Raw genomic sequence first — 24732 nt, forward strand, 5'->3', positions numbered from 1 at the left:
GCTGCAAAATGACTAAATAAATTAAATTTCCATTTAACGTTTTTATTTAACTTTTTTATTAAAAATCATTTTTAAAAACGTTAAAACAATTACCGCAACGCCGATCCTCAGAAATGACTATCCAAGCCCGACACAGGGCTTCCTTCTCATCCGATGACCACGGAGTGGCTTTCCGTTTCGTCCTCGGAGTCGAAGCCGGTCCCGACCCGTCCGTTGCAACTTGTTTTTTCCGGTGGACGCGTCTTTTTGGTCCCGTAGCTTCACCGTGTGATTCTTGTGTCTCCGGAACAACAAAGTTAGGAGACGGTTGTGTGTTGGATGGTTGAAAGCCGGATGATTCTTGCGGCTCCGAATAAAACATCGGTTGGTGCGGTGACGACCATAAATCATCGTCAAGATAATCTGAATCAAGGTTTGGGAACCAATTTCCAGCCATTTTTTTTAAAAAAAAGTTGAGAAGATGAATTGATTTTGGGTGAAGGTTTGAAGTTTTGGTATAAAAATGGGTGAAATGGGGTATAATTATATAGGAAAAATATATATTTTTTTTTGGTTTGTTCGGCTCCCAACGGTCAAAAAACCATCAAAAGTTGTGCAGCACTCTCTCTTCTCCCGCTAACCGGCTCACGCCTGCGTTGTTTTTCGCGTTAGCGCCCCGTTAGCGCCCCCGCTAGCGCCCTGGTGGTGTGGTGTTAGCGCCTGGGGGCGCGAGCGGAGGGGCTCTAGCGCCCCCATTGAAGCCCCACACCCCTCAGTCTAACTATTGTAAAAGGTTAAAAATTTGTTATGTGTCGGTTAAATGATTTTAATTGCTAGCTATATAGGCTTTATAAATTCACTTGCTAAAATAATTGTATATACCTTCATAATTTCACCATTCAAGTATCACATCCAAATTATTCATCTAATCGCCACCATGCACTTTCAAATAAATCTTTATATACAAAAAGGTAGTGAATGGTTTATGGCTTGATTCAATTTCGGCTCGTTTTAAACATACGAGCGGCTTGTTTCGGTGTTGTCTCATTTATAAAAATAAAGTAGTGAAAAATAAACAGTTATGTTACATAGGGGTGCAAACGAGCCGAGCCAAGCCCGGGCTCGACTAGGCTCGTTTAACTTACACAAAGCTCTAGCTCGGCTTGTTTCGAGCTTTATTTTCAAAGCTCGAGCTCGACTCGTTTACTACTTATCAATTATTTTTATATAATTATAATTATTTTTATATATTTTTTTCTATTATAATTTTATGTATAAAAATATATTATTTAGTTAGTTTTATTACTTTTTAATAACATTATATATATATATATAAATTAATAATTATTAAATATATATTTTAAAAAATTCTATAAATGACAGACTCGTTTAGGCTCGCGAGCTGGCTCGAGCTCGACAAGTGAAGCTCGGGTTTGGGCTTGATTATTAAACGAGCTTACTTTTAGGCTCGGGCTCGGTTCGATTCAGCTCGGCTCGATTGAGCATTTTAATGAGCCGATCTCAAGTAACTCGCGAGCAGCTCGGGTCGTTTGCACCTCTACTTATGTAAAAAAAAGGTATAAAACATGGGTTTTCTTTACCCCTGAAGAAAGCCAGATATCATCCACAAATACAAAATATATGCATATAAAGTAACTAAAATTGAAAGAAACAAACAAGATTTTATACCATATTCCGAGACCACCAATTCCAACAAAGAGATGGAAGAAAATAATAGCCATGGGATCTTGTAACAAAAGAGCCTTCCACACAAACACACCTTCATGGTGTAAGAAGATCCAACCACTGAGACAACCGAGAGTGAGTACCTATGAGTAATACGGGTAGGTGGCCAATTGAGACTGGAATGGATTGATGGAAATAAATGGTTTTACTTGGGAGCAAGAAGGGTTGCTAAGAAGGAGGCTTGAGACTTGAGAAGAAGATGGTGGTGGTTGGGTTTTGAAGAAGATGAAGATGATAGGGTTGGGTAAATTATAGGGTAAACTTAAATAAAAGGAAGATAAAATGAGTAGGGTGAGAACGATTTGGACAACACAAAAGAAAAACATGGGTAAAGTTAAAATAAAAGGAAGACGAAAATGAGTGCGGTGAAAATGATTTGTGATAACACAAAAAAAACCCGGGTGTAGTTAAAATAAAAGGAAGACAATAATTAGTAAGTTGGGAATGATTTGTGACAAAACAAAAAAAACCCTTAAGAAAAATTCAGAAAAATAATAAAAAAATCATAACTCAAAATATAAATAAAAAAACGAAAAAATTTAAAAAACTAAAATGTTTACCCCATCATTCTCGTTAAAAAAACAACGAAAAGACACAATAACGAAAATGAACAAAAGACACAGTTATAACTAAAAAAAGACATAATATATCGCAAAATATAACACAATGCCGGAAAAAATACAACACAATGTTGGACAATATAACACAATATTAAGAAAAAAAGACACAATATCAAGGAAAAAAGACACAATCAATGACAAAACTAAACACAAAACACAATGATAAACAAAAAGACGCAATGATGTTTTTCACTCAGCATCTTCTTCTTCTTCTTTTTTTTTAGAACGAGAAAGACTGTAGAAACATTTTTGTGTTTGTACTTTTTTCGTTTTTTTTATTAAATTTTGAGTTATGGCTTTTTAGGGGTTTCTTTTTGTGGCTAAAAATCTTTCTTACACTTCTCATTTTTGTGCTACTTTGTAATAACTTGACCCGTACATTTTATATGTATTTTTTAAGTTCTTTATTTAAATCGATTATAATACATAAATATAATAAATATTATTTTTTGAAAACTATTAAATTAATAAATATATTTCATATTAAAAACATTAACTATAATTAATATTAAAAAAAATAAATGAGAAAATGAAGAATGGGAAGAATGACCCATATCAAGTGTTGAGGAAAGCGAAGATATGCATGACGTGCTACGTTCGTACTTGCTCAAACATATATGGTCTCTATGCATGTTTCCGACAATTAAGACTGGATATTTTTGTAGTTATTCTATTTTACTTTTAGTTTATTTCGCAATAAATTCGACAAAGTAACATATAAAAAAAAATACTCGATGTTTATTTGGTCGGTAACCCAGGGCTGTGATAAAACCCAAGCGTTATCGATCCCGGGCATTGAGGCGGTAGGCCAACACAAGTTTGTCAACTTCGTTACTTTCGTTACGGTACCAGAGCTAAAAACGGGAAAAAATATAAAAAATGAGGTGGACTAATGGGGTGACATTGGTTGGTAAAATCGGACGTTGATAAAACCCGAGCATTGTGCTTGTAAGTCTACGCGAATTTGATCGGTTTTCGTTATATTCGACACGTGATCGCAACTAAAAAAACAAAACTCAAGGACCAATAACGGTTTTCGTTAGTCACTTGAAACCATTTATAATGAATCAAACGTTTAACCTGTAATATTTATGTGTTATATTTTGAATATTTAGTTATGCAATTGTGATTACGAACCATCTTTATCATTTTAAGAAAAATTGAATGCAATCTCTTCTCAAAACATTAGTTATCAACTCAGCAACTCAACCCATAAATTTCCAGCAAACCAGTCAAGCAAACTAACAAAACCTACTAAATGTGCCTCCCTCGGCCCCTCTATGGGTTAATCAAGTCGAGGCAACCTCAGATAACAATAGAACTTCATAAATACTTAAAGAGTCAAATTAGTTTGTCATACCGAGCTGCTCAAGTAGAACTTTAGTCGAGCTTGAGCATTAAGCTTGCGAACCTCATCAACATTGTTTACTTGATCGGGCTGAATCCCTTAGTTTTTCCGGTAACATGTTCTAACAATTTATAAATATAAAAAAGGAATCTTAAAGGTACGCGTAAAGTAATTGAGTTATTTGCTATCCCTTGATCATCATGAGGGGGTGTTTGGTAGAGGGATTTGATTGGGGATAAATGAAATTAGAAATATTTCTTTTATTTGTTTTCCACTTTTCATTTCTATTTCTCTTTCTATTTCTCTAAAACTAGAGAATTCCATTTCTCTTTAAAACAAAGAGAAATCCATTTCTCAGCAGCCTCCTCATAGCATGTCACCACCTCGTCTCCGGCCACCACCTCGTCTCCGGCCGCCACCTCGTCTCCAAGTCTGCAACCGCCACCTCGTCTCCAAGTCTGCAACCACCACCCCGTCTCCGCCGTTCGCAGTGGTGAACACAGAGATGGTAACCGGTTGTAGGTTGCAGGTGGTACGGGTGAACGGAGATTAGGGTTTCAAGTGGTGGTTCGTGGTAGGTTAGGGTTTTCAGATGGTCGGTTGATTGTGGTCGCAGGTGGGTGACAGTGGTGGTGGAAATCGGCGGTGGTCGCAGGTGGCTTCTGATTATCATCATCATCATCGCCACCACAACCACCACCACAAAATCTCCAAAGAGGCAGTGATGACAGATCTGAGCCTCCTTTTTCTATATCTTATGTTCCAAAAATTTGAATCTTTTTAATTTCTTGTGTACTGTGGTTGAAGAATGGGATTTGGTGGCGGCAGCCGGTGGTGGTGGGCTGTGGTTGAAGAAAGGGCTGTGGTGGTGGTGCTGGTGGTGTGGGGCTGGTGGTGGTGGGGCTGTGGTGGTGGGGCTGCGGTGGTGAGTGGTGTCAGGTTGGGTGGGGCTGCGGTTGGGTATGGTAGAGTTCTCTGTTTATTTTCTCGTGTACCAAACAAGAGAAATGATTCTCATTCTCCATACAAATTCTCTTTCTCTACAATTCCATTTCTATTTCTATTTTCTCTCCATTCTCTATACCAAACACCCCCTAATATCCTTAAAACCATAAATACAGAGTACAAACAAACACTAGCCAAACAAATATATTATAACAATTGTGAATAAACAAAATAAAATATATAAAATAAAAAGAACAATTTAACCGACGGTAATCACATTTCTACCTAACTTTTGACACAAACAAAAAACCAATTACAAAGCAGTTCTTCATATTACTATCAATAACAACTGCAATCTCCTCTTCATCTCATTTGGACAAATTTTAATCCAAATAACTAGAAATACACGCAGACCACCAGATCAGCAACTGTAATCACATTTCTACCTAACTTTTGACACAAACAAAAAACCAATTACAAAGCAGTTCTTCATATTACTATCAATAACAACTGCAATCTCCTCTTCATCTCATTTGGACAAATTTTAATCCAAATAACTAGAAATACACGCAGACCGCCAGATCAGCATTTGTGGATCCTCATTTTCTAAAATAAAATAAACAACCATTCTAAAATATATACAAAAATATACTAGTACCGAACCCGATCACGTGAGAGATTCATATATGTAGAGTTTTACAAAGTTCAAAAGATACGTTAAACTTGCAGTCATTTTCCTCCACCGAACTGGTAGCAAAAACAGCTTGCATTGAGAAATATAGATGAACAAGATCACCAATAATAATTGTGGCTTATCATTATTTTCTGCTCATCTCATACATATAGTTTATCCAAACAACTTATTCAAATAAAATTAAAAAAAAAAAAGACTTCTACATAACAATTCCAGAACTGCTATTAGAAACTCTCTCTTCATAGACTTGTACCTTTAAGCTTCTCCTCAAGCTCATTAATCTGTATTTTCAAAAACAAAAGTTAAAATTTAAGAAAATATAAAAAGAAATAAAAGGGTTCAAAAGAAAAGGTTGACCTTTAGTTGGAGTGAGCTTGAATCTCGTTCTTTTAGTTTCCTTTCAAGATCCTTGTTCTGGAATGATGAAAACTATAACTTTTTAATAAAATTAAAAATTATAAAGTATTGACATTTATAAACTATAACCCATGACCTATTGTCTCCTCTTACAAAAGTAAGGTAGTGAGTTAGTACACAAGGTTTCATGGATTTTATGGTGGAAAAGATTTTTGTTTAAAAAAAAGTTTAGTTTGATTTGAAATTTAACGACCTTATCTCGAAGGGACTTTGATTCTTTGACCTGCTCTTTCAATTTGCCTTCAAAAAAATTTGACTTTTTGACATGTTCTTTCATTCAAGATCCCTCATCTGTTTTAGAAAATCCAAATTTGAGTACCAATAATAATAAATGTATAAATCAATAAATAACATACATACCTTTTTTCCAATTTCTCACTTGTATCGATTTTCTTTGTAGCGAGACCCAACTTGACCCCTCGGACTTTCTTCGCAAAGTCTAACGAACTTAAAGTCTCGCTAAAGTCTCCGAGGGACTGATTTGTACAAACATTAAAGTTTTCGAGTCACCCCCTAAAAAAAGTAGTGAATGGTTTATGGCTTGATTCAATTTCGGCTCGTATTTAACAAGCGAGCAGCTTGTTTCGTTATTGTCTCATTTATAAAAATAAAGTAGTGAAAAATAAACACTTATGTTACATACGGGTGCAAACGAGCCGAGCCGAGCCAAGCCCGGGCTCAACCAGGCTCGTTTAACTTACACAAAGCTCGAGCTCGGCTCGTTTCGAACTTTATTTTCAAAGCTCGAGTTCGGCTCATTTACTACTTATCAATTATTTTTATATATTTTTTCTATTATAAATTTATGTATAAAAAATATATTATTAGTTAGTTTTTATTACTTTTTAATAACACTATATATATATATATACATTAATAATTATTAAATATATATTTTAAAAAATTCTATGAATGACAGACTCGTTTAGGTTCGCGAGCCGGCTCGAGCTCGATAAGTGAAGCTCGAGTTTAGGCTCGATTATTAAACGAGCTTACTTTTAGGCTCGGGCTCGGCTCAATCGAGTTTTATAATGAGCCGATCTCGAGTAACTCGCGAGCAGCTCAGCTCGTTTGCACCCTTAGTTATGTACATAAAGAAGGTAAAACATGGGTTTTTCTTTACACCGAACGAAAGCCAGATATCATACACCCATACAAAATATATTCATCCAAAGTAACTAAGATTGACAGAAACAAAAAAAGATTTTATACCATATTCCAAGACCACCTATTCTAACAAGAGACGGAAGAAAATAATAGCCATGAGATCTTGTAACAAAAGAGCCTTCCACACAAACACACAGGGGCGGATCTATAAAATACGGGTTCACGGGAACCCACTGAGTCTCGAAATTTATATAGAATATAGGTATATTTTGTGAGAGTGAACCCACATATAGTTTGAGAGTGAACCCATATACAATCTATAATTCTGGTCTGGTGGTAAACACACTCCTCGTTTCAACACAGCAAACCCGGGTTCGAGTCTTGTCATCAACGCCTTTTTTTTTTCTTTTTTTTTATCCAGCTACCTTATGGTTTTTAATTATTTACCCAATTACCCCACATCTGCTAACACAAACAAAACATACAGCACAGGCGCACAACAGACACACGAACCAACAGATAGCAAACCCTAACTGCCCAACATTCCACCATCAAGCACTTGAACTCCGGTCTCCGGCAGTCCGCCACTCCGCCTCCGTGCGCCGACGGCCGTCACTCTTTCACCCACCGTCCTCCTCTCCGACTCCATCTCTCCTAATCTCCATCTCTCCTTCGCTTCAGTCTTCAAGGTAAGGTATTTGATATATTCAATATTTTGTTGTTTTGCTTCAATTATTTTTGTTTATTTATTGAAATTACAATTAGAAAGAATGATTATGTTGAAGTTTTCAATTGAATTAGAAAATTAGTGATGTTTAAATTTGATTTGCAGGCATTATGAATATTAAAAGATATTTCTCAAGTGAACCATCAAACATTCAATCATCATCTTCAAGTAGTAAACAACCCTCAAGAATAGATTTGAATGATCTTTTATGGGATCCTTGATTTGAATGATCTTTTATGGGATCCTTCGGAAAGGAAACCAATTTCATCTTGTATTTGTTACATTGAAAGAGAGTTCCTTCAACAAGTTTTGACTGAAGATGTGATGCAACGTTTCCAAAAAATGAAAACTCGTAGAGAACTATAAGTAAGTTCTTTCTTTTTTTTTTAATTTTAAAAAGACAATCGTATCTTTATTATGTATGTTATCCTTTCTACGACGATGTTTGTTTTTTTGTTAATTTATCGTATTTATGTTATGTAATGAACCTTACCCGACCCAAACCGTTGAATCGACCCGAAATTTTTTATGACCGGTCATATAAAATTAGAGCATTTAAAAAAGTGAACTCATTGGAAAAAAATTCTGGATCCGTCACTGAACACACCTTCATGGTGTAAGAAGATCCAACCACTGAGACAACCGAGAGTGAGTACCTATGAGTAAAATGGGTAGGTGGCCAATTGAGACTGGAATGGGTTGACGGAAATAAATGGTTTGACTTGGGAGGAAGAAGTGTTGCTAGGAAGGAGGCTTGAGGCTTGAGGCTTGAGAAGAAGATGGTGGTGGTTGATATTTTGAAGAAGATAAAGATGATACGTTAAAATGAAACGGGGAAATGATTTGTGACAACGCACAAAAAAAACCCGGGTAAAGTTAAAATGAAAGGAAGACAAAAATGAGTATGGGGGAAATGATTTGTGACAACACAAAAAATACCCTTTAAGAAAAAATTTCAGAAAAATTATAAAAAAATCATAACTTAAATTATAAATTAAAAATAAAAAAATTTTAAAAACTAAAATGTTTCCCACATAATTCTTGTTAAAAAAAAAACGACGAAAAGACACAATGACAAAAATGAACAAAACACACAATTATAACTAAAAAAAAGAGACAATAGATCGCAAAATATAACAGAATTCCGAAAAAAAATATAACACAATATTGAGTAATATAAAACAATATCAAGAAAAAAAGATACAATGCTAAGAAAAAAAAGACACAACCAATGACGAAAATAAACACAAAACACAATGATAAACAAAAAGACGCAATGATGTTTTTCACTTAGCATTTTTTTTTGAGAACGAGAAAAACGATGGAAATAGTTTTGTGTTTGTACTTTTTTCGTTTTTTTATTAAATTTTGAGTTATGGCTTTTTAGGGGTTTCTTTGTGTGGCTATAAATCTTTCTCATCATTCTCATTTTTGTCCCCCTTTGTAATAACTTGACCCGTACATTTTATATGTATTTTTTAAGTTCTTTATTTAAATTGATTATAATTATATAAATATAATAAATATTATTTTTTGAAAAACTATTAAATTAATAAATATATTTTATATTAAAAACATTAAATATAATTAATATTAAGAAAAATAAATGAGAAAAATGAAGAATGAGAAGAATGATCCATATGAAGGGTTGAGGAAAGCGAAGATATGCATGACGCGCTACGTTCGGACTTGGTCGAACATATATGGTCTCTATCGCCTCCTTCCGACAATTAAGACTAGATATTTTTTTTGTTATTTTGTTTTAGTTTTAGTTTATTTCATAATAAATTCGACAAAGTAACATATAAAAAAAATAAATACTCAATGTTTATTTGGTCGGTAACCCAGGGCTGCGGTAAAACCCAAGCGTTATCGATTCCAGGCATTGAGGCGGTAGCTCGACACGAGTTTCTCGGTTTCGGTTACTTTCGTTACGCTAATAGAGCTAAAACTAGAAATATAAAAAATGAGGTGGACTAATGGGGTGACGTCGGTTGGTAAAATCAGCCGTTGATAAAATCCGAGCATTGAGCTTGTAAGTCTACACGAATTTGATCGGTTTTCGTTATATTTGACATGTTATCACAACTAAAAAAACCAAAATTCAAGGACCAATACGGTGCTGCCAAGTGGCCCAATCAACACTTAGCGACACCAAAGTTTGAAATTGTATTATTTAAATATAATAATTGGTCGCCTAAGTTATGTTACAAACAATTATTAACCAAGAAAAAAAATACAGAGTTAGCATTTAAATATAATGAATCAACCGTTTAACCTTTAATATATATATATGTGTATATGTGTTATATCTTGAATATGTAGTTATGCAATTGTGATTACAAACCATCTTTATCATTTTAAGAAAAATTAGAATCCAATCTCTTCTCAAAACATTAAACAATTCAGTAACTCTGCCCATAAATTTCCAGCAAACTAACAAAATCTACTAAATGTACCCCTCTATATGGGTCAATCGAGTTGAGGCAATCCCGGATAACAATATACTCTTAAGAACTTCATAAATACTTGAGTCTAATCAATTTGTCATACTAAGCTACTCAAGTAGAACTTTAGTCAAGCTTGAGCATAAGCTTGCGAACCTCATCAACATTGTTTTACCTGATCGGGCTGAATCCCTACTCAGTATTTATGGCCCCTAAGTTTTTCCGGTAACATGTACTAACAATTTATAAATATAAAAAAAGAATCTTAAAGGTACACACAAAGTAATTGAGTTATTTGCTATCCCTTGATCACCATAATATCCTTAAAACCATAAATACAAAGTACAAACAAATACTAACCAAATAAATATAACAATCGTGAATAAACAAAATAAAATATATAAAATAAAAAAAAACGATTTTAACAGTAATCACATTTCTACCTAACTTTGACACAAACAAAAAGCCAACTACAAAGCAGTTCTTCATATTACCATCAATAACAACTGCAATCTCCTCTTCATTTCGACAAAATTCTAGTCCAAATAACCGGAAATACACGCAGACCGCCAGATCAGCATTTGCAGACTCACATTTTCTATTTCTTCCATTTAAAAGAATTTGAATGAAAAGGTCAATCAAGGTCACGGGTTGACATTGCAATCGGTCAAGAAACGGTTATCAGGGTTTAAATACTTTCTCCAGTGAATTTTATAATTTTGAATACCGAGTTCAAGCCAGGGTTTCATGTTGCCATTATAGTGTAATACAGCTGCTTTGGTAATAGCTTCATTAGTTATACCATAATTATGACCCAGTCCCGATAACACCCACGTGTCATCAAGTGGCGTAAGTAAACCTTGAAAAGTCAACATGGTTGCTCCTAGTGTTGTTGTTTTGGTCAAATGCTGTTCACAAAGAAAAAGGTTATGGTCAAGGTCATCACGATACTTGAGGTGGCATTTTTGACCCGTTTTAAGTTTTCTATGGGTCGATTCGGGTGATGTTTTATATCATACGGGTTGAAATTCACCCAAAGTGTATATCGTCACTCTATTCAAAAAGCTACATTATTATTCAATAATATAACTTTTTCTTCATATTTGGCACGCTAATTACTGCTAAAAAAATGCATAATCTTGGAAAAAATGTTTCAGGTCAAACCATATTGACACAACCCATGTTTAAGTTAAAACCGGCGATTCAAAACACGGTTTGTTAAGAATAAAATATTTTTTTAGAAAACAGTTTGTGCCAAATATCACATTTCATATTTAGATAGTTTTTGTTTAACCCTTTTAGAGAAATTATAACCCGAACCGGCCCATTTACAAATTAACGGGTCAAAATTCCCACCTCAATTTACAGACAAGCAAAATTTATCAAATGATGAAATAGATTAAAAAAGATAACTCACCTTTTGCACCAAACTCTGATACATTTTAGTAACATCGTGTTCCTTCCACCGAACCAAATCAATAATATTTAACCCGGACATCCACGTACACGAATTGCCATCAAAGCTTTCTTTCCCCAAATATTTTTTAATCGCACCGAATTTCACCGCACAGAAACGCACCGCACCAATGACTTTTTCATTCATGTCAAGGTTCCACAAGGCTGATAAATCGCGTTGCACAACAATATCATCATCAAGAACAACGATTTTCTTCAAAGTTGGAAATAGTTTTGGTAGGGTGTAATGCCATTGAGAAAACGTGGATATGTACTCGGTTCTACTTTCAGAAGTGGAGAGGAAAGAGACACGTAACTCTTGGTGCGCTGAGAACTGAGAAGGCGGTTGGCCTGCTAGAAGGTCGGGATCTTCAATGTTCAATACGTGAACTGTTGCATCCTTGTAGGTGTTAGTAAAGAACCACATTTTCATGGAGAAGAAGCTTTGCTTATCTGTTAAAACATGAAACACCTGCTTCCTACTAGCCTGAAAACAATATTAATGAGCCTCTGATATAGAAAAAGATATCACAGGTGGCAGTTTTGACCCATTTACTTCATATATATATATATATATATATAGGCTAAGTATAAAATGAAAACCCACTTGAGTTGTGAAAACTCTAGAAACCCATTTTCAACCACATGTTTTTAATTAATGTTTAAATCTTGTGGTCCACAATTAAAGTGAATAAAAAATGTAAATATAAATATAACTTTTTCTCTCTCCTGAAAACATATATAAAAATTAGTAAAAAAATGTTAAAAAATAGCAAAACATTTTTTTTTGATGTTTCGATGTTTTGTATTAAATGTTACAACATATATTACATGTAACAAAAAAAAAACGATGTTACTTAGGGTTTTCGCGGGTTTTTCCAACTCAAGTGGGTTTTCATTTTAGCCTTACCCTATATATATATATATATATATAGCATCTCTAACGGGTTAAAAGACGGGCCAGACATGTAAAAAAACACCCACGGTGTACTTTTAATGTTTAAAACCTCCAAAATCATTTTATTTTTTAAAAATATATTATTATTTATATTATAGAATTTTGGATTAGTTTCAGTTATATCATTCTAAATTTCTAATAGTTGATATCTTAATGTTTCAAGATATCATATTTAGCTTTTAAAAACTAAATATATAATGTTTACTTATTTCATAGTAAATAACATAAAATCAGTTTGTTTCACTGAGTAAATGAATAGGAAACAAGCTGTTATATCACTTATAAGTAACCAATCCATGAAACTTACTATGAAATAGAAATATATAAGTATTTTAGTGTTTTGAAAGGATCAATATGATATTTTGAAATTTATATACATATAAATAATTAAATATTTGTTTTGAACTTTTATACGGATATGTATGAAACTGCCAATTTTGCCACCTCTAATAAGTAGTTTAAAAGATAGTAACGAGAACATACTTTTGCATGCATAACAGTCGAATTGATAACCACTGATGATGCAAGAACGTTGTTGGAAAACATAACATAGTGATGCAGGTCCGGATTCAACAAACTCTCTGACACATCAGCATCAACTGGTGAAGTTTTGAAATACTCAACAGTTAGTCTCATTGACAGACAATGCAGACTTTTTGGTGTTGTTTGGACTGCTAGTTGGTAAAGAAAAGCACTCTGTTTCATGTGAAAGTTGGCCTCGTCTTCTGTTAAGTCAACTAACTGACTTAACTTTTTGTTAACATTGTGACACTCAACAACGGCTGCTTTTGCTTTAGTGATTGTAGTTTCCATTTTTAGTATCTGCTTCTCAACCCTGAATTGGCCCAAAAATTTTATTTAGTGAATGGGAATTAAAAGTATAGAAACAAACTTTGCGGGTTTTCCAGAAACCAACTTGCATTTTATTTACTGATCGTTACAACGTCAAGGCTTGTAAGTGCACATAAACAAGGAATGTTCGCGTTTGTTCGTTTGACTTTAACCAAACAAACGATCAAATTAACAAAACGAACATGTACGTGTTCGTCTATGTTCGTTCGTTGACAGAGTAAATGAACAGTTCACAAACGTAAACGAGCGAACATAACTGAGCTAAAACTAGCTAAAGGTAATGTGAAGAACAATGTGTTGGGTCTAAAAAGTATTAAAACCAGACTAAGTTGTGCCGTGTTCAAAAAAAGTTAAACGAATATATTTGCAAACGTAAACTAACGAATGTATAAACAAATGAGCAAACGCTCATGTACATAAGTCGACAAATGAGACGTGTTCATGTCCATTCATTCAACTAAGTGAACAATTTTTAAGTTCATGTCCGTTTGTTTATTAAATGGACATAAACAAAACTGTTCACTGAACGTTGGATTCGTTTACTTATGTATGACCTGTTAAACAAGTAGCAGACCAATTTTGGGTAATTTTTCAAAAATTGCTGACAAGACATCTTATTTGTCAATTTAGTTTATAAAGCTTTGCTTTATTTCATGTGGTTTCCCTTATAATAAAGAAACAATAAAGATATTCTTAAGAACTTACTGTGGTGGAAGATCTGAATCTGAAGTACTTTCACTGAGAATGCGTTCAAATTCTTGAATATTTTGCTTCATTTCTTGTGAAAACTGGTCGAGTTTTGGAATCTTTGCAATACTGGGATAATAAGCTCGAGCCACATAAAGCTGGTCTTTCATTTTTCTCACTATCAAATCTTTCATTTCTTCTCTATGTTGTTGACGCCATAAGCAATAGCTCCCAAATTTTATTTCACATATTTTATCACTATCACCAATGACTTGAATTGTTTTAGGGCCTTCTGCTGATGAACCAACTCCAACAGTCTAGATGACAATATTAATTTATTAAAACATATACAATCAGTGTAAACTTAAATAGCATTTCGACAATATATCCTTCTAAAGTTCATAACTTCATATACATCCTTCTAAATTTCATAATATTATATTACCCTTTAAGTACACTAAATAAATCTAGTTACTTATTAGTGATAACAGCTTGTTTCAGTAAATACAACAATATAAATAAAGACGACATTATTTTTTGAGACGATTCAAAGTAATAATGCTGTTTTCATAATCATCAATTCAGTGAAACAAACTGATACAGGCAACTGCTTTCATTTTATTTGTTATGAGTCGAATAAATATAGTATATTTTTGGTGTTTCGATGGTAAATATGATACTATGAATTCAGAAATGTATATATGAAGTTAGTCCCCTTAAAATTCATTAAAAAAATATGCATACTTCTCTTTTTGGAGGTGGATTTGATACTTGTGTAGGTACAGCAAAACCTGCAGTTATTTCAAGGATGCATAAGCAGTTTTATCTATGGTGGCTGAAAGGCAACGAAAAAAAATTGGTGTTTGAAAGTGCAAAATGAACACATTCTAAGAACAATGAATTACCAGTAGTTTTGTTTTCAGTTTCCTTGACATATTTCCTTCCAAAATCCTGAATAAAAAAATGTGTAACAGTGAGATAAACAGCTTAATCATCTCTAGGTTCCTTTTTTTCTAAACTAAAGCATATATTCTCAGTGCAAAAAAAAATCTTAAATTAATGCATCATTATTTAGTTCAGAAACCAGTCCTGAAAAGAGTGAGAATTCATAGTAGCAAATAAATATACTTGATGGAATCAATGCAAGAAGATTCAAACTTTCAATATGTATGCATTATAATTCAGCATACAAGTCTATCCTGAAAAAGACTGTACATAAGTAGCAAATGAATATAATTATTTTTTTAAGTCTAAGAGTGGAGTTATGCAACATAACTATTCAGTTTAGAAACCAGACTTGAAAACAGGTACAAAAGGTAACAAACAAAATGCAATTCAGTTATATGATGAGACATAATATTTCAGAGTTCACATGCTAACACTTACTCTCGGTCTAACATCTTAGATAACCATACTTGAAATATATAAAAGTACTTGAGCAAATCGCAAATAACTTGACAGATCTAAACTGCTAAAAATATATCACGTTTTTATTATTCACAATACATAGCATAATAACCAGATTTTAACATAGCTACTCATTGGTGAATTGCCAACAGATTAATACTAATAGTACAAAAGTTGAGTCTTAACCATCAAAGCAGTATGCAATGAACCTTTGGAAGAGTTGGTCCAAGATTTCTCAAAATTTCATTTGCACGTGTTGATATCCCTCCCTGCACATATTACATATTATGATTCAGGGGGGGCGATACATTGTTCGATTGCAGGCTTTCATCCTTCTTTGTGTGGATGATTAAAGTCATTAAACATAAAGCATAATTAACAAGTGTGAGAATACGTTCTTACTTTAATTAACGGTGAATCTAAATTTGCATCCTTTCTTGATGAACCAGATCTCCTTCTCTCAGTATCATACCCTGCAAAAAGCATATCCAAATGTGTAGTAAGTTCGCATTCACTGTCCAGAAAGCATACCAAAAGGTGTAGTAAGCTTGTTTCGAGCTCTTCTCCTGAAGTTCGAGCTCAGCTCGTTTATTATTTATTAATTAATTTACATTTGTTTTTAACTATTTTTATATATTTTGAGAAGAATCTTAAACAAGCCTAAGCTTGAGCCCGTGTAGTACCTTAATCAAGCCAAAGCTCAACTCAAGCTCGGCTTTGAAGTGTAAAATTAATGCATAAGGCTCATTAAGGCTTGGCGAGCCTAATCGAGGTTCCCATACAATGCTCGAGCCTGGCTAAATAACCAAAGGAGCTTTTTTGAGGCTCGGGCTTGAAAAAGCTAGGCTCGTTTTGAGCTTTTTATAGATCCAATCTCAAGTAGCTCGCTAGCAACTTGGCTCACATTCGAACAATTCATAATTTCAGATCTAGATTCTTAAATTCCGCTTCATACTAGAGTTGAAAAAATCTGACTAAACCTGTGCACTCATCTGAATCTCAGACCATCAAATACAAAAATAATAACAAAAACAGTGTAGATCTGATCAGCAGGTTGTAGCAACCTAAAAGGATAGTCTATACTCTATAATGCAGCAATACTGATATTATTAGCAAGATGCAGATCGAAACAGAGCATATACAACAGCAACTACATAAATCACCACACTCGATCCAAATTCGAAATCATCTGGAACTGTTAGATTAGATCACAGATATGACTAGATGAACAACAGCTGAATAAGCATCAATTGATAGAAGAACATTACAAGTTCACTAATGAAACAGCTTAGATCTGAGTAGCAAACAGTAGAAAACCTAGATCAAACCGAAGCATGAACGAACAGCAATTGCATTTATCGCTACCTCGATCCAAATTCGAAATCACCTGGAACTCTATAATAACAACTGAGATAATCAAATACAAATATAACTACAAAACCAGTTCAGATCTGAGTAGCAAACAGTAGAAAACCTAGAAGCACAGTCTATTCTCTATAATGCAACAAAACTGATCTTATTAACAAGACACATATCGAAACAGAGCATATGCAACATCAATTACACAAATCACTATCCAAATCCGAAATCATCTGGAACTGTTTTTGTTAGGGTTTGAGAGATTATGATTGTGGTTAATTTAGATTAGAGAATAGAATAAGGTAAACAAAGAACCGAACGATAGTATTAATGAAAATGTATAGAAGAGTTACAATAGATTCCCGGGCCGAGCCCTCTCTCACTGCATAAGCAGGAGCCATGGCAATGCCATCCTAAACATAAACCTACTCTCCTCTCCTTATTAGCTATTTATCCCTATTTATAGAAATATAACTTGCACTTGACCCCTCCCAAAATAGACAAATGATATTTAAACTAGAACTTGAGCATGATTCCTATCATTACTCCCCCCTTCAAAACAGTCTTGTCCTCAAGACTGGGATCGGCTGCGTCGTTTGGTGGCCAACCCTGCCCATGCACCACCCACAAATGATATGGTCCAACAATTAGCGTAAAATTGAAGTAAAATCCGCTGTACTAATCACTACACTACTATACTAATAATAATAATGTTAACAATACACAAAGCATACACGAACATCAATTATACTAATCAGACTGAATCGGAGCAGTTGAATAAGCATCAATTGAACAACGAACATTACAAATCCACTAACGAACCAGATCTAATCAATCGTGTAACAAATCTAGGGCAAATTGAAGTACTAATCACTACACTCACTCATCCGCTGTACTAATCACTACACTCGATACCAATAATGCAATTATACTAATCAGACTGGATCGGAGCAGTTGAATAAGCATGAATTGAGCAACGAACACTACGAATCCACTAACGAACCAGATCTAATGAATCCTGTACGGAATTAGGGCAAATTGGAGTACCTGTGGAGTAAAATCCGTTGTGGAGACCTAGTAAGAAAGCAAGAGGAACGAACATTGAGAGCAAAACGAGACCTAACACTGCGATTACAAGCCAACTCCATCGTTTCTTCACTGGTGTACTGGTGGTGGTGTTGTGTAATGATAATGAAACTGCACCAGTCTTCATAGTTACTGTTGTTCATTCCCTGTATGTATATTATTATCGTGTATTCGCATCTGCTTCAGTCTATTTATTGGAGGTTGAAGTAAAGTAATGATAGTGTCGAGAAGAAGTTACAAAAGCTAGCCTCTAATTTTGGGTAAGTGCATATATAGCCCCATTGTTTTAGAGAGACGGTTTGGACTAGGATGAGCGTTTTTGGTACCGGTAGCGATTGTTATTGTTACGGTGCAAATTAGGAGTGTGATTGTGTGTGTAAGAATAATAAAATGCTAGAACCATAAAGATGGTTCTCCACATAATCTATGTGTTAATAAGAGCACATAACAATCTCGTCTCTTTAGAACAAATGTTTCTCAAATGCGTCTTGGTATATAGAAGTTAAGGGGCGCCTTTTTTAAAAAGTTGAGAATATGTACGGATCAGACAGAAAACATAAAAAATACCGTCTGGGAAGACTGTTTTTGAGGAGAAGATTTAGTGAGAAAATATGGACGGCTCCCTCAACTTTTAAACTTTTTGGCTGGACATGTTAGATTCTTTACACGCATCAGATTTTAATTTGTCAAGAAATCTCGTCGGAACGCTACCCAAAGTGTCACCCCTGTCCAAATTTCTTGGGACATCTTGGGAATATTGAAGATTTGTAAGCCATTTTTTTTTTTCTCTCTCTTCAAGTGGTTCATTTTGGGAATTTTCTTTTTTACACACCCAATACAACTAGGTTATGACTTGCAGGCCCTTTTCACTTCCCTCGTTTATAATTTGTTTATTGATCATAATATTATAACCAAAATCGCTTGACTTTTGAATTGTGGATATGGTGTATATATAGTTCTCTTAATTTTTCATCAAAACTTAAAAACACTGAAAATTAAACTATTTGGTAAAATTAATAGAAATCAAACACAGCTAACACGTTATCCAGACATCACTGACATGTCATACAACGTGTACGGTGAAAGTGGTCAAACAAGCTATTTTGGTAGTCATACATGTTGTATGACATGATGAAAAAAGGCATATGGATTGTATGAAGGCCAAATCATACGACCCCAAATTATACGACCAACAAGATTTTTCTTTACTAACAAAAAAATGAATGGTGTGATCGTCGATAAAGTTGTGCAAGCCGTATGATGTGATAGGATTGTATGAAGGCCAAATCATATGACCCCAAATCATACGACCAACAAGATTTTTCTTTACTAACAAAAAAATAAATGATGTGATCGCTAATAAATTCATACAAGCCGTATGACGTGATAGGCAAGGTGGTGTATACTTTTGAGGGTAATGTAAGATAATAGGAAGCTACTAAAAATAATGAAACGGAATTTATATAAAGACCGCCTGTTGTCAAATCAGGAATGAAGTTAAAATAGTGAAGTATTTATCTTCATACTCACTATCTTTTTCATCTTGTTTTTTTCCCTTCTCATGCCTAAATTAGTGGACACACATAGTCTTTTGACCATTGGTATTCATGGCATATTGAGATTTGCTTGTTTGTATCTCTCTTGGATTTTAGGGAAACAAGAAACTCAAGTGGGTCTATTTATAAACCATTTTTATAAGAATTATTGAGTGAAAAAGTATGTACCAAACTTTCTAAAATTTAGCATCCTAGTGAAAGGCCATTCATAAGTATTTACAATATAGTTTACAACCAAGGTGGTGGTGGTACGGGGGGTATGTCATGTGGCAGTCATAACTGAATTTAGCATATATGTTACATGATTATTAAGTAAAAAAGTCGCGTCCAATCCAATAAAATATTTACTGTTACCGTATTAATAGTGTAGGACTTAAGTGGAATTGTGAATAGTATAGGGCCCTTTGTATAACTCGGTTACTTCCGGTTCTATGTTAACAGAGGTCGATGAATGAGAAAGGATCGAAGGTTTAAAATTATTTTTTCTTCTCTTTATCGATCTTGATTACCAAATTGTATTGTTAACATTTACTTCCCGATCGAGTAAAAAACTATAACAGAATGATGCCTCTCATAAAACAGGTTTGTCATATATATATAAACATATATATGAAAAACTATGTTTAGGTTCATTACATAGAACACAAACTTTTATGTTTAGGTGAAAACTTTATTATAAAGCTAAACTCATATATTCATTATTATATCACTGTCAAATATCATTTTTACTAACAGTAGAACAACTATATTAAATAACACATGTAGTTGTATGTTATGAATACATAAGAATAATTTTAAGTACAAAAAAACCACTAACCAGAAGAAATACTATCAGATATTCTTCGGGCTTCTTCTCGAATGCTAAACAGGTTCACTTGAATCTCTCGGGAGATCCGGCCTTCAACAAGTTGAACAGGCAACCACATTTTCGGCTCTACTTCAACCATGTATAATAGAGTTGTATTGTATTGTTGACCGGATTCAAAACCACTTTGTTCATACTGCACCATTAATAAGTTTATAACACCATTGAAAGTAAATACAAAAATCTCCATTAATTATCTAGAGGAGGTGTCTGGGATTGCTTATTAAATATGAGTGTGTTTATCTAAAAAAACTTATTTCACTCGCAAATAATTAGATGCGCGGTTTGGATAAGCAATCTCATACACCCTCACGGCTATCGTTGTACCAAAAATGCAATAAAGCAGTTAAACCGTTTTAATAAGCAAATTATAAACACCACTTCATTCTGAGTCGAGCATGGGTCAGGTCGGGTCGGTTATCAGCTAAAACAAGCCTATAACCTCATTTTAATTTACAAAGGAGAATAAGCAACAACGAATATGTTAATAATGTTATTTATAAAAATTACAATCAGACTCGAGGCGTATTTTATAAAAAATGTAAAAGTCGGTTTTAATGTCAAATATTTATAAACATACATAACCATAACCGATCTACGAAAATAGGATAAGCAATCTCAAACACCCTCAGAACGGCTTATCGTTGTACCAAAATGCATTGAAGCAGACAAACCGTTTTAATAAGCAAATCACAAACACCATTTATTCTAGGTCGAGCATGCGTTGGGTCGGTTATCAGCTAGAACGAACCTATAACCTCGCTCGTTTTAATTACAAAGGTGAATAAGCAACAACTAATAGTTAATAATGTTATTTATAAAAATTACAACAAAACTCGAGGCATATAATATATTTATTTATTAATAATTTATAGCAAAACATATATAACCGATTTAGGAAAGTAGGATATCATAAAAATCATAACCGAACCATCGATTTCTCAAAATCGGTTCTGTTTTTTTTTTTTTTTTTGCAGTTATTTTGGTTATGATTCGGTTATAAAAGAGAATGGCGGACCTGCTCAATGGACCATTTTCCTTCAAATAGCTGAAAATCACCCTCAATCATCTTAAACTCTATATTACGCCTTTGACCATATGGAAGAACTTCAAAATCTTGTTCATAACAATCAACCACCCCTTTAGCACTAAATTTTAACCCAAATGCCAGATTTTGCTGCCCAATCTGTAAACCCAAATTCAGGTACAAACAAATATAAATGAGCTTTTTCGAGCTTGAGCCGAGCCTGAGCCTCAAATAAAGGCAGTTTATTATCGAGCCCGAGCTTGAGCCTAGTATGGTAAGCTCGTTTAGGCTCGTCGATCCTTAACGAGGCTTATGTATTTTTAAGTTTTGCCTCTTTTGGATTTCTATGTATTAGTTTCACATTGCACAGCCGAGTTCGAGAAAGCTTTGCCTCGTTTAAGGTACTACAAGAGCTCAAGCCAAGCTTAGGCTCGTTTTAGGACTTTCTCAAAACATATAAGAATAACAAAAAAAATGTATATAACTTAATTAGTAAATGATAAATGAGTCGAGCTTGAGCTCTCTTGAGTCAAAACAAGCCGAGCTTAGGCTCATGTAAGTATTTTCAATAAAAATATAAAAACCATATATAAATGAATTAGTAAATAACAAACGAGCCGATACTGAGCTTGAAAAACGACTCACGAGCCAAGCTCGAGCTCTCATAAGTCAAAACAAGCGAGCTTTGGCTCGTTTAGGATTTTTCTCAAAGCATATCATCAAAATAATAAAAAACCGCATATAACTTAATTAATAAATAATAAGCAAGCCGACCCTAAGCTTGAAAAAACGACTCAAAAGCCAAGCTCGACCTCTCGTAACTCAAAACAAGCCGACGCCTCGAGCTCTAAAAAACGCCTCACGAGCTCTTTATTCTAAAGCTCGAGTTGGGCTAGTGAGTCATTTTTTCAAGCTTAGACTCGGCTCGTTTATTATTTATTTATTAATGTATTCGCTTTTAAGTAATTTTATATAATGAAAAAAAAAACTTAAAAGAGCTGGTTTAAGGTTTTTCTCAAAACATATAAAAATAATAAGTAACGTATATAACTCGATGAATAAATAATAAACATAATAAACAAAACTAGCTCAAGCTTAAAAAAACGCCTCGAGCTCTAAAAAACGCCTCACGAGCTCTTTATTCTAAAGCTCGAGTTGGGCTCGTGAGTCATTTTTTCAAGCTCAGACTCGGCTCGTTTATTATTTATTTATTAATGTATCCGCTTTTGAGTAATTTTATATACTGGAAAAAAAAAACTTAAAATGAGCTGATTTAAGGTTTTTCTCAAAACATATAAAAATAATAAGTATATAACTCAATTAATAAATAATAAACATAATAAACAAGACTAGCTCAAGCTTAAAAAAACGCCTCGAGCTCTAAAAAACGCCTCACGAGCTCTTTATTCTAAAGCTCGGGTTGGGCTAGTGAGTCAATTTTTCAAGCTCAAACTTGGCTCGTTTATTATTTATTTATTAATTTGTATCCGTTTTTAATTAATTTTATATACTTTAAAAAAAAACTTAAACGAGCCGATTTAAGGTTTTTCTCAAAACATATATTAATAATTAGCGTATATAACTCAAGGGTCAAGTTATTCTACGAAGGGGGACAAAAATGAGAATGATGAAAAGAATTTATAGCCACACAAAAAAACCACTAAAAAAAAGTAAAAAAAATCATAACTCAAAATTTAATAAAAAAAGAAAAGAAAGAGCAAAAGCATAAAAATGTTTCCACTATCTTCCGCGTTCTCTAAAAAAAGAAAACACAATGTTGAGGGAAAAATCATTGTGTCTTTTTGTTTATCATTGTGTTTTGTGTGTATTTTCGTCATTGATTGTGTCTTTTTTTTCCTTGATATTGTGTTATATTACTCAGCATTGTGTCATATTTTGTTCAGCATTGTGTTATATTTGTGATCTATTATGTCTCTTTTTGTGTATCATTGTGTTGTTTGTTCATTTTCGGCATTGTGTCTTTTCGTCGTTTTTTTAGAACGGGAATGACGGGGAAAACATTTTGGTTTTTTAATTTTTTTTCGTTTTTATTTATATATTGAGTTATGATCTTTTTTTTTTTTGAATTCTTTTTTGAGGGTTTTCTTTTTTTCACAAATCCTTTCTTCCCATTTTTGTCTCCCTTTTGCATTTTAAATCTACCTTATAACTCAATTATTAATAAATAATATTGAAGCCGAGCTCAAGCTTGAAAAAACAACTCGCTCGCCCTACTCAAGCACTCATAAGTCAAAACAAAACAAGCTCTAGCTCGTTTACACTCGTAACAACAATCTAATCTGTACCTGAAGAAGCCGAGCAAAGTTTTCGCTCTTATCAAGCACCTGACTCACAACCAGACTCGGTATAACATCCGCCAACCGTTCATAATCCGTTAATATCCCCCAAACCGTTTCTAGACTCGCCTCAATCAACACCTTTGACCTAATTACCCGACGGTTACTACTCACCTTCTCAATCTCCACTTCAATTCCACTCGCATCACCAGTCTCCGGTTCAGATTCCAATTCCGGTTCAGGTTCCGGTTCAGGCTCCAATTGTTGTGATTCGGTATAATCTCCGTTGGAAGATGATGCAGAGAATGTGTGAAATTGAGGTGTTGATGGTTTAAATGATGATGTGATGGTTATTGGTGGTGGTTTGTGGATGTGTGTTGGTGGATAAGTTGTTATTGTTATTGTGGCGGGAAAATAGTTTACCGGAGTGAGTGGTAATGGTAATGGTAGTGGTAATGAGTGTGACGTCATTTTCCGACGGGAGTGACGTCCACGTGGATTGATTTTGTCATCTGTACGGGAGTTGTGTGGATGTGAGTTGTGGAGTGGGGGTTTGAATGTTTGATGGATTTGATTTTTGGAAGTGATTAAATTGTTTTATAAAAATAAAATTAAAAAAATATTAATAAATGATTTTTTTTAAATATAATTAGACTAGTTAATCATATATATATAAATAGAAAATCAAATGTTTAGATTACATAGATGGGGTCAGGGGTGTATACTTGTATGACACTATAACCATGTCGGGATTTCGCGTTTTCCTATTAATTAATTTGTGTTAGTCTAGCACCCTAACATATTATATGAATCGTTTGATTTGAACGAATACCTTATACAGTCCATATAAACATTACGGCATGTACGACGTGCCGGTGTAACACGTCATGCAACTTTGTTTGACCGTTTCTTTGTTATATGCTCGGTATGATCCATCAGTTGTGTATTGTTAGCATAATAGTATGCCACTTGCGGTTTTTTAGCTATGAAATTTATATTAGTATTAATATTAAATAAGTATTTTTTATAACATAATTAAACTTTAAGTAGACAATTGTAAGAACCATGTAATGTATATACATCAAGAGCTTGAAACGTATGATGAGAGTTGGATAAAGAGTGTGGTAAGGTGTATCGGTCTGACTATAGAAAT

The 24732-nt window shown here is 33.9% G+C and overlaps 2 protein-coding genes across 3 annotated transcripts; both read right to left on the minus strand.

Moving 5' to 3' along the window:
* Positions 1–10628: 10628 nt before the first annotated feature.
* Positions 10629–17962, minus strand: LOC143577786 (putative galacturonosyltransferase 7). 2 transcript variants are annotated; one of them, XM_077061515.1, is made up of 9 exons: positions 17796–17962; positions 15792–15862; positions 15599–15658; positions 14888–14933; positions 14727–14773; positions 14001–14299; positions 12927–13278; positions 11448–11972; positions 10629–10938 (listed from the first exon to the last, which is right to left on the minus strand). In XM_077061515.1, exons 1-9 carry the CDS (start codon positions 17959–17961, stop codon positions 10675–10677), a joined length of 1830 nt encoding a protein of 609 aa, XP_076917630.1. In that variant the 5' UTR covers position 17962; the 3' UTR covers positions 10629–10674. The 2 variants fall into 2 exon arrangements, with proteins under 2 accessions (XP_076917630.1, XP_076917631.1); XM_077061516.1 differs by lacking the exon at positions 17796–17962 and having other exon boundaries at positions 15576–15658; positions 15792–15831.
* A 2078-nt stretch (positions 17963–20040) lies between these two features.
* LOC143577784 (uncharacterized) lies at positions 20041–24050 on the minus strand. Its single transcript, XM_077061513.1, has 3 exons — positions 23589–24050; positions 21274–21441; positions 20041–20391 (listed from the first exon to the last, which is right to left on the minus strand). The coding sequence occupies exons 1-3, from the start codon at positions 24048–24050 to the stop codon at positions 20203–20205; spliced, it is 819 nt and encodes a 272-aa protein (XP_076917628.1). The 3' UTR covers positions 20041–20202.
* Positions 24051–24732: the final 682 nt, after the last annotated feature.

This window comes from Bidens hawaiensis, unplaced genomic scaffold (assembly GCF_021521415.1).
Source record: "Bidens hawaiensis isolate Kalapana, Puna unplaced genomic scaffold, B.hawaiensis_p1.1 tig00028802_1, whole genome shotgun sequence".
NCBI classification, from domain to species: Eukaryota; Viridiplantae; Streptophyta; class Magnoliopsida; order Asterales; family Asteraceae; genus Bidens; species Bidens hawaiensis.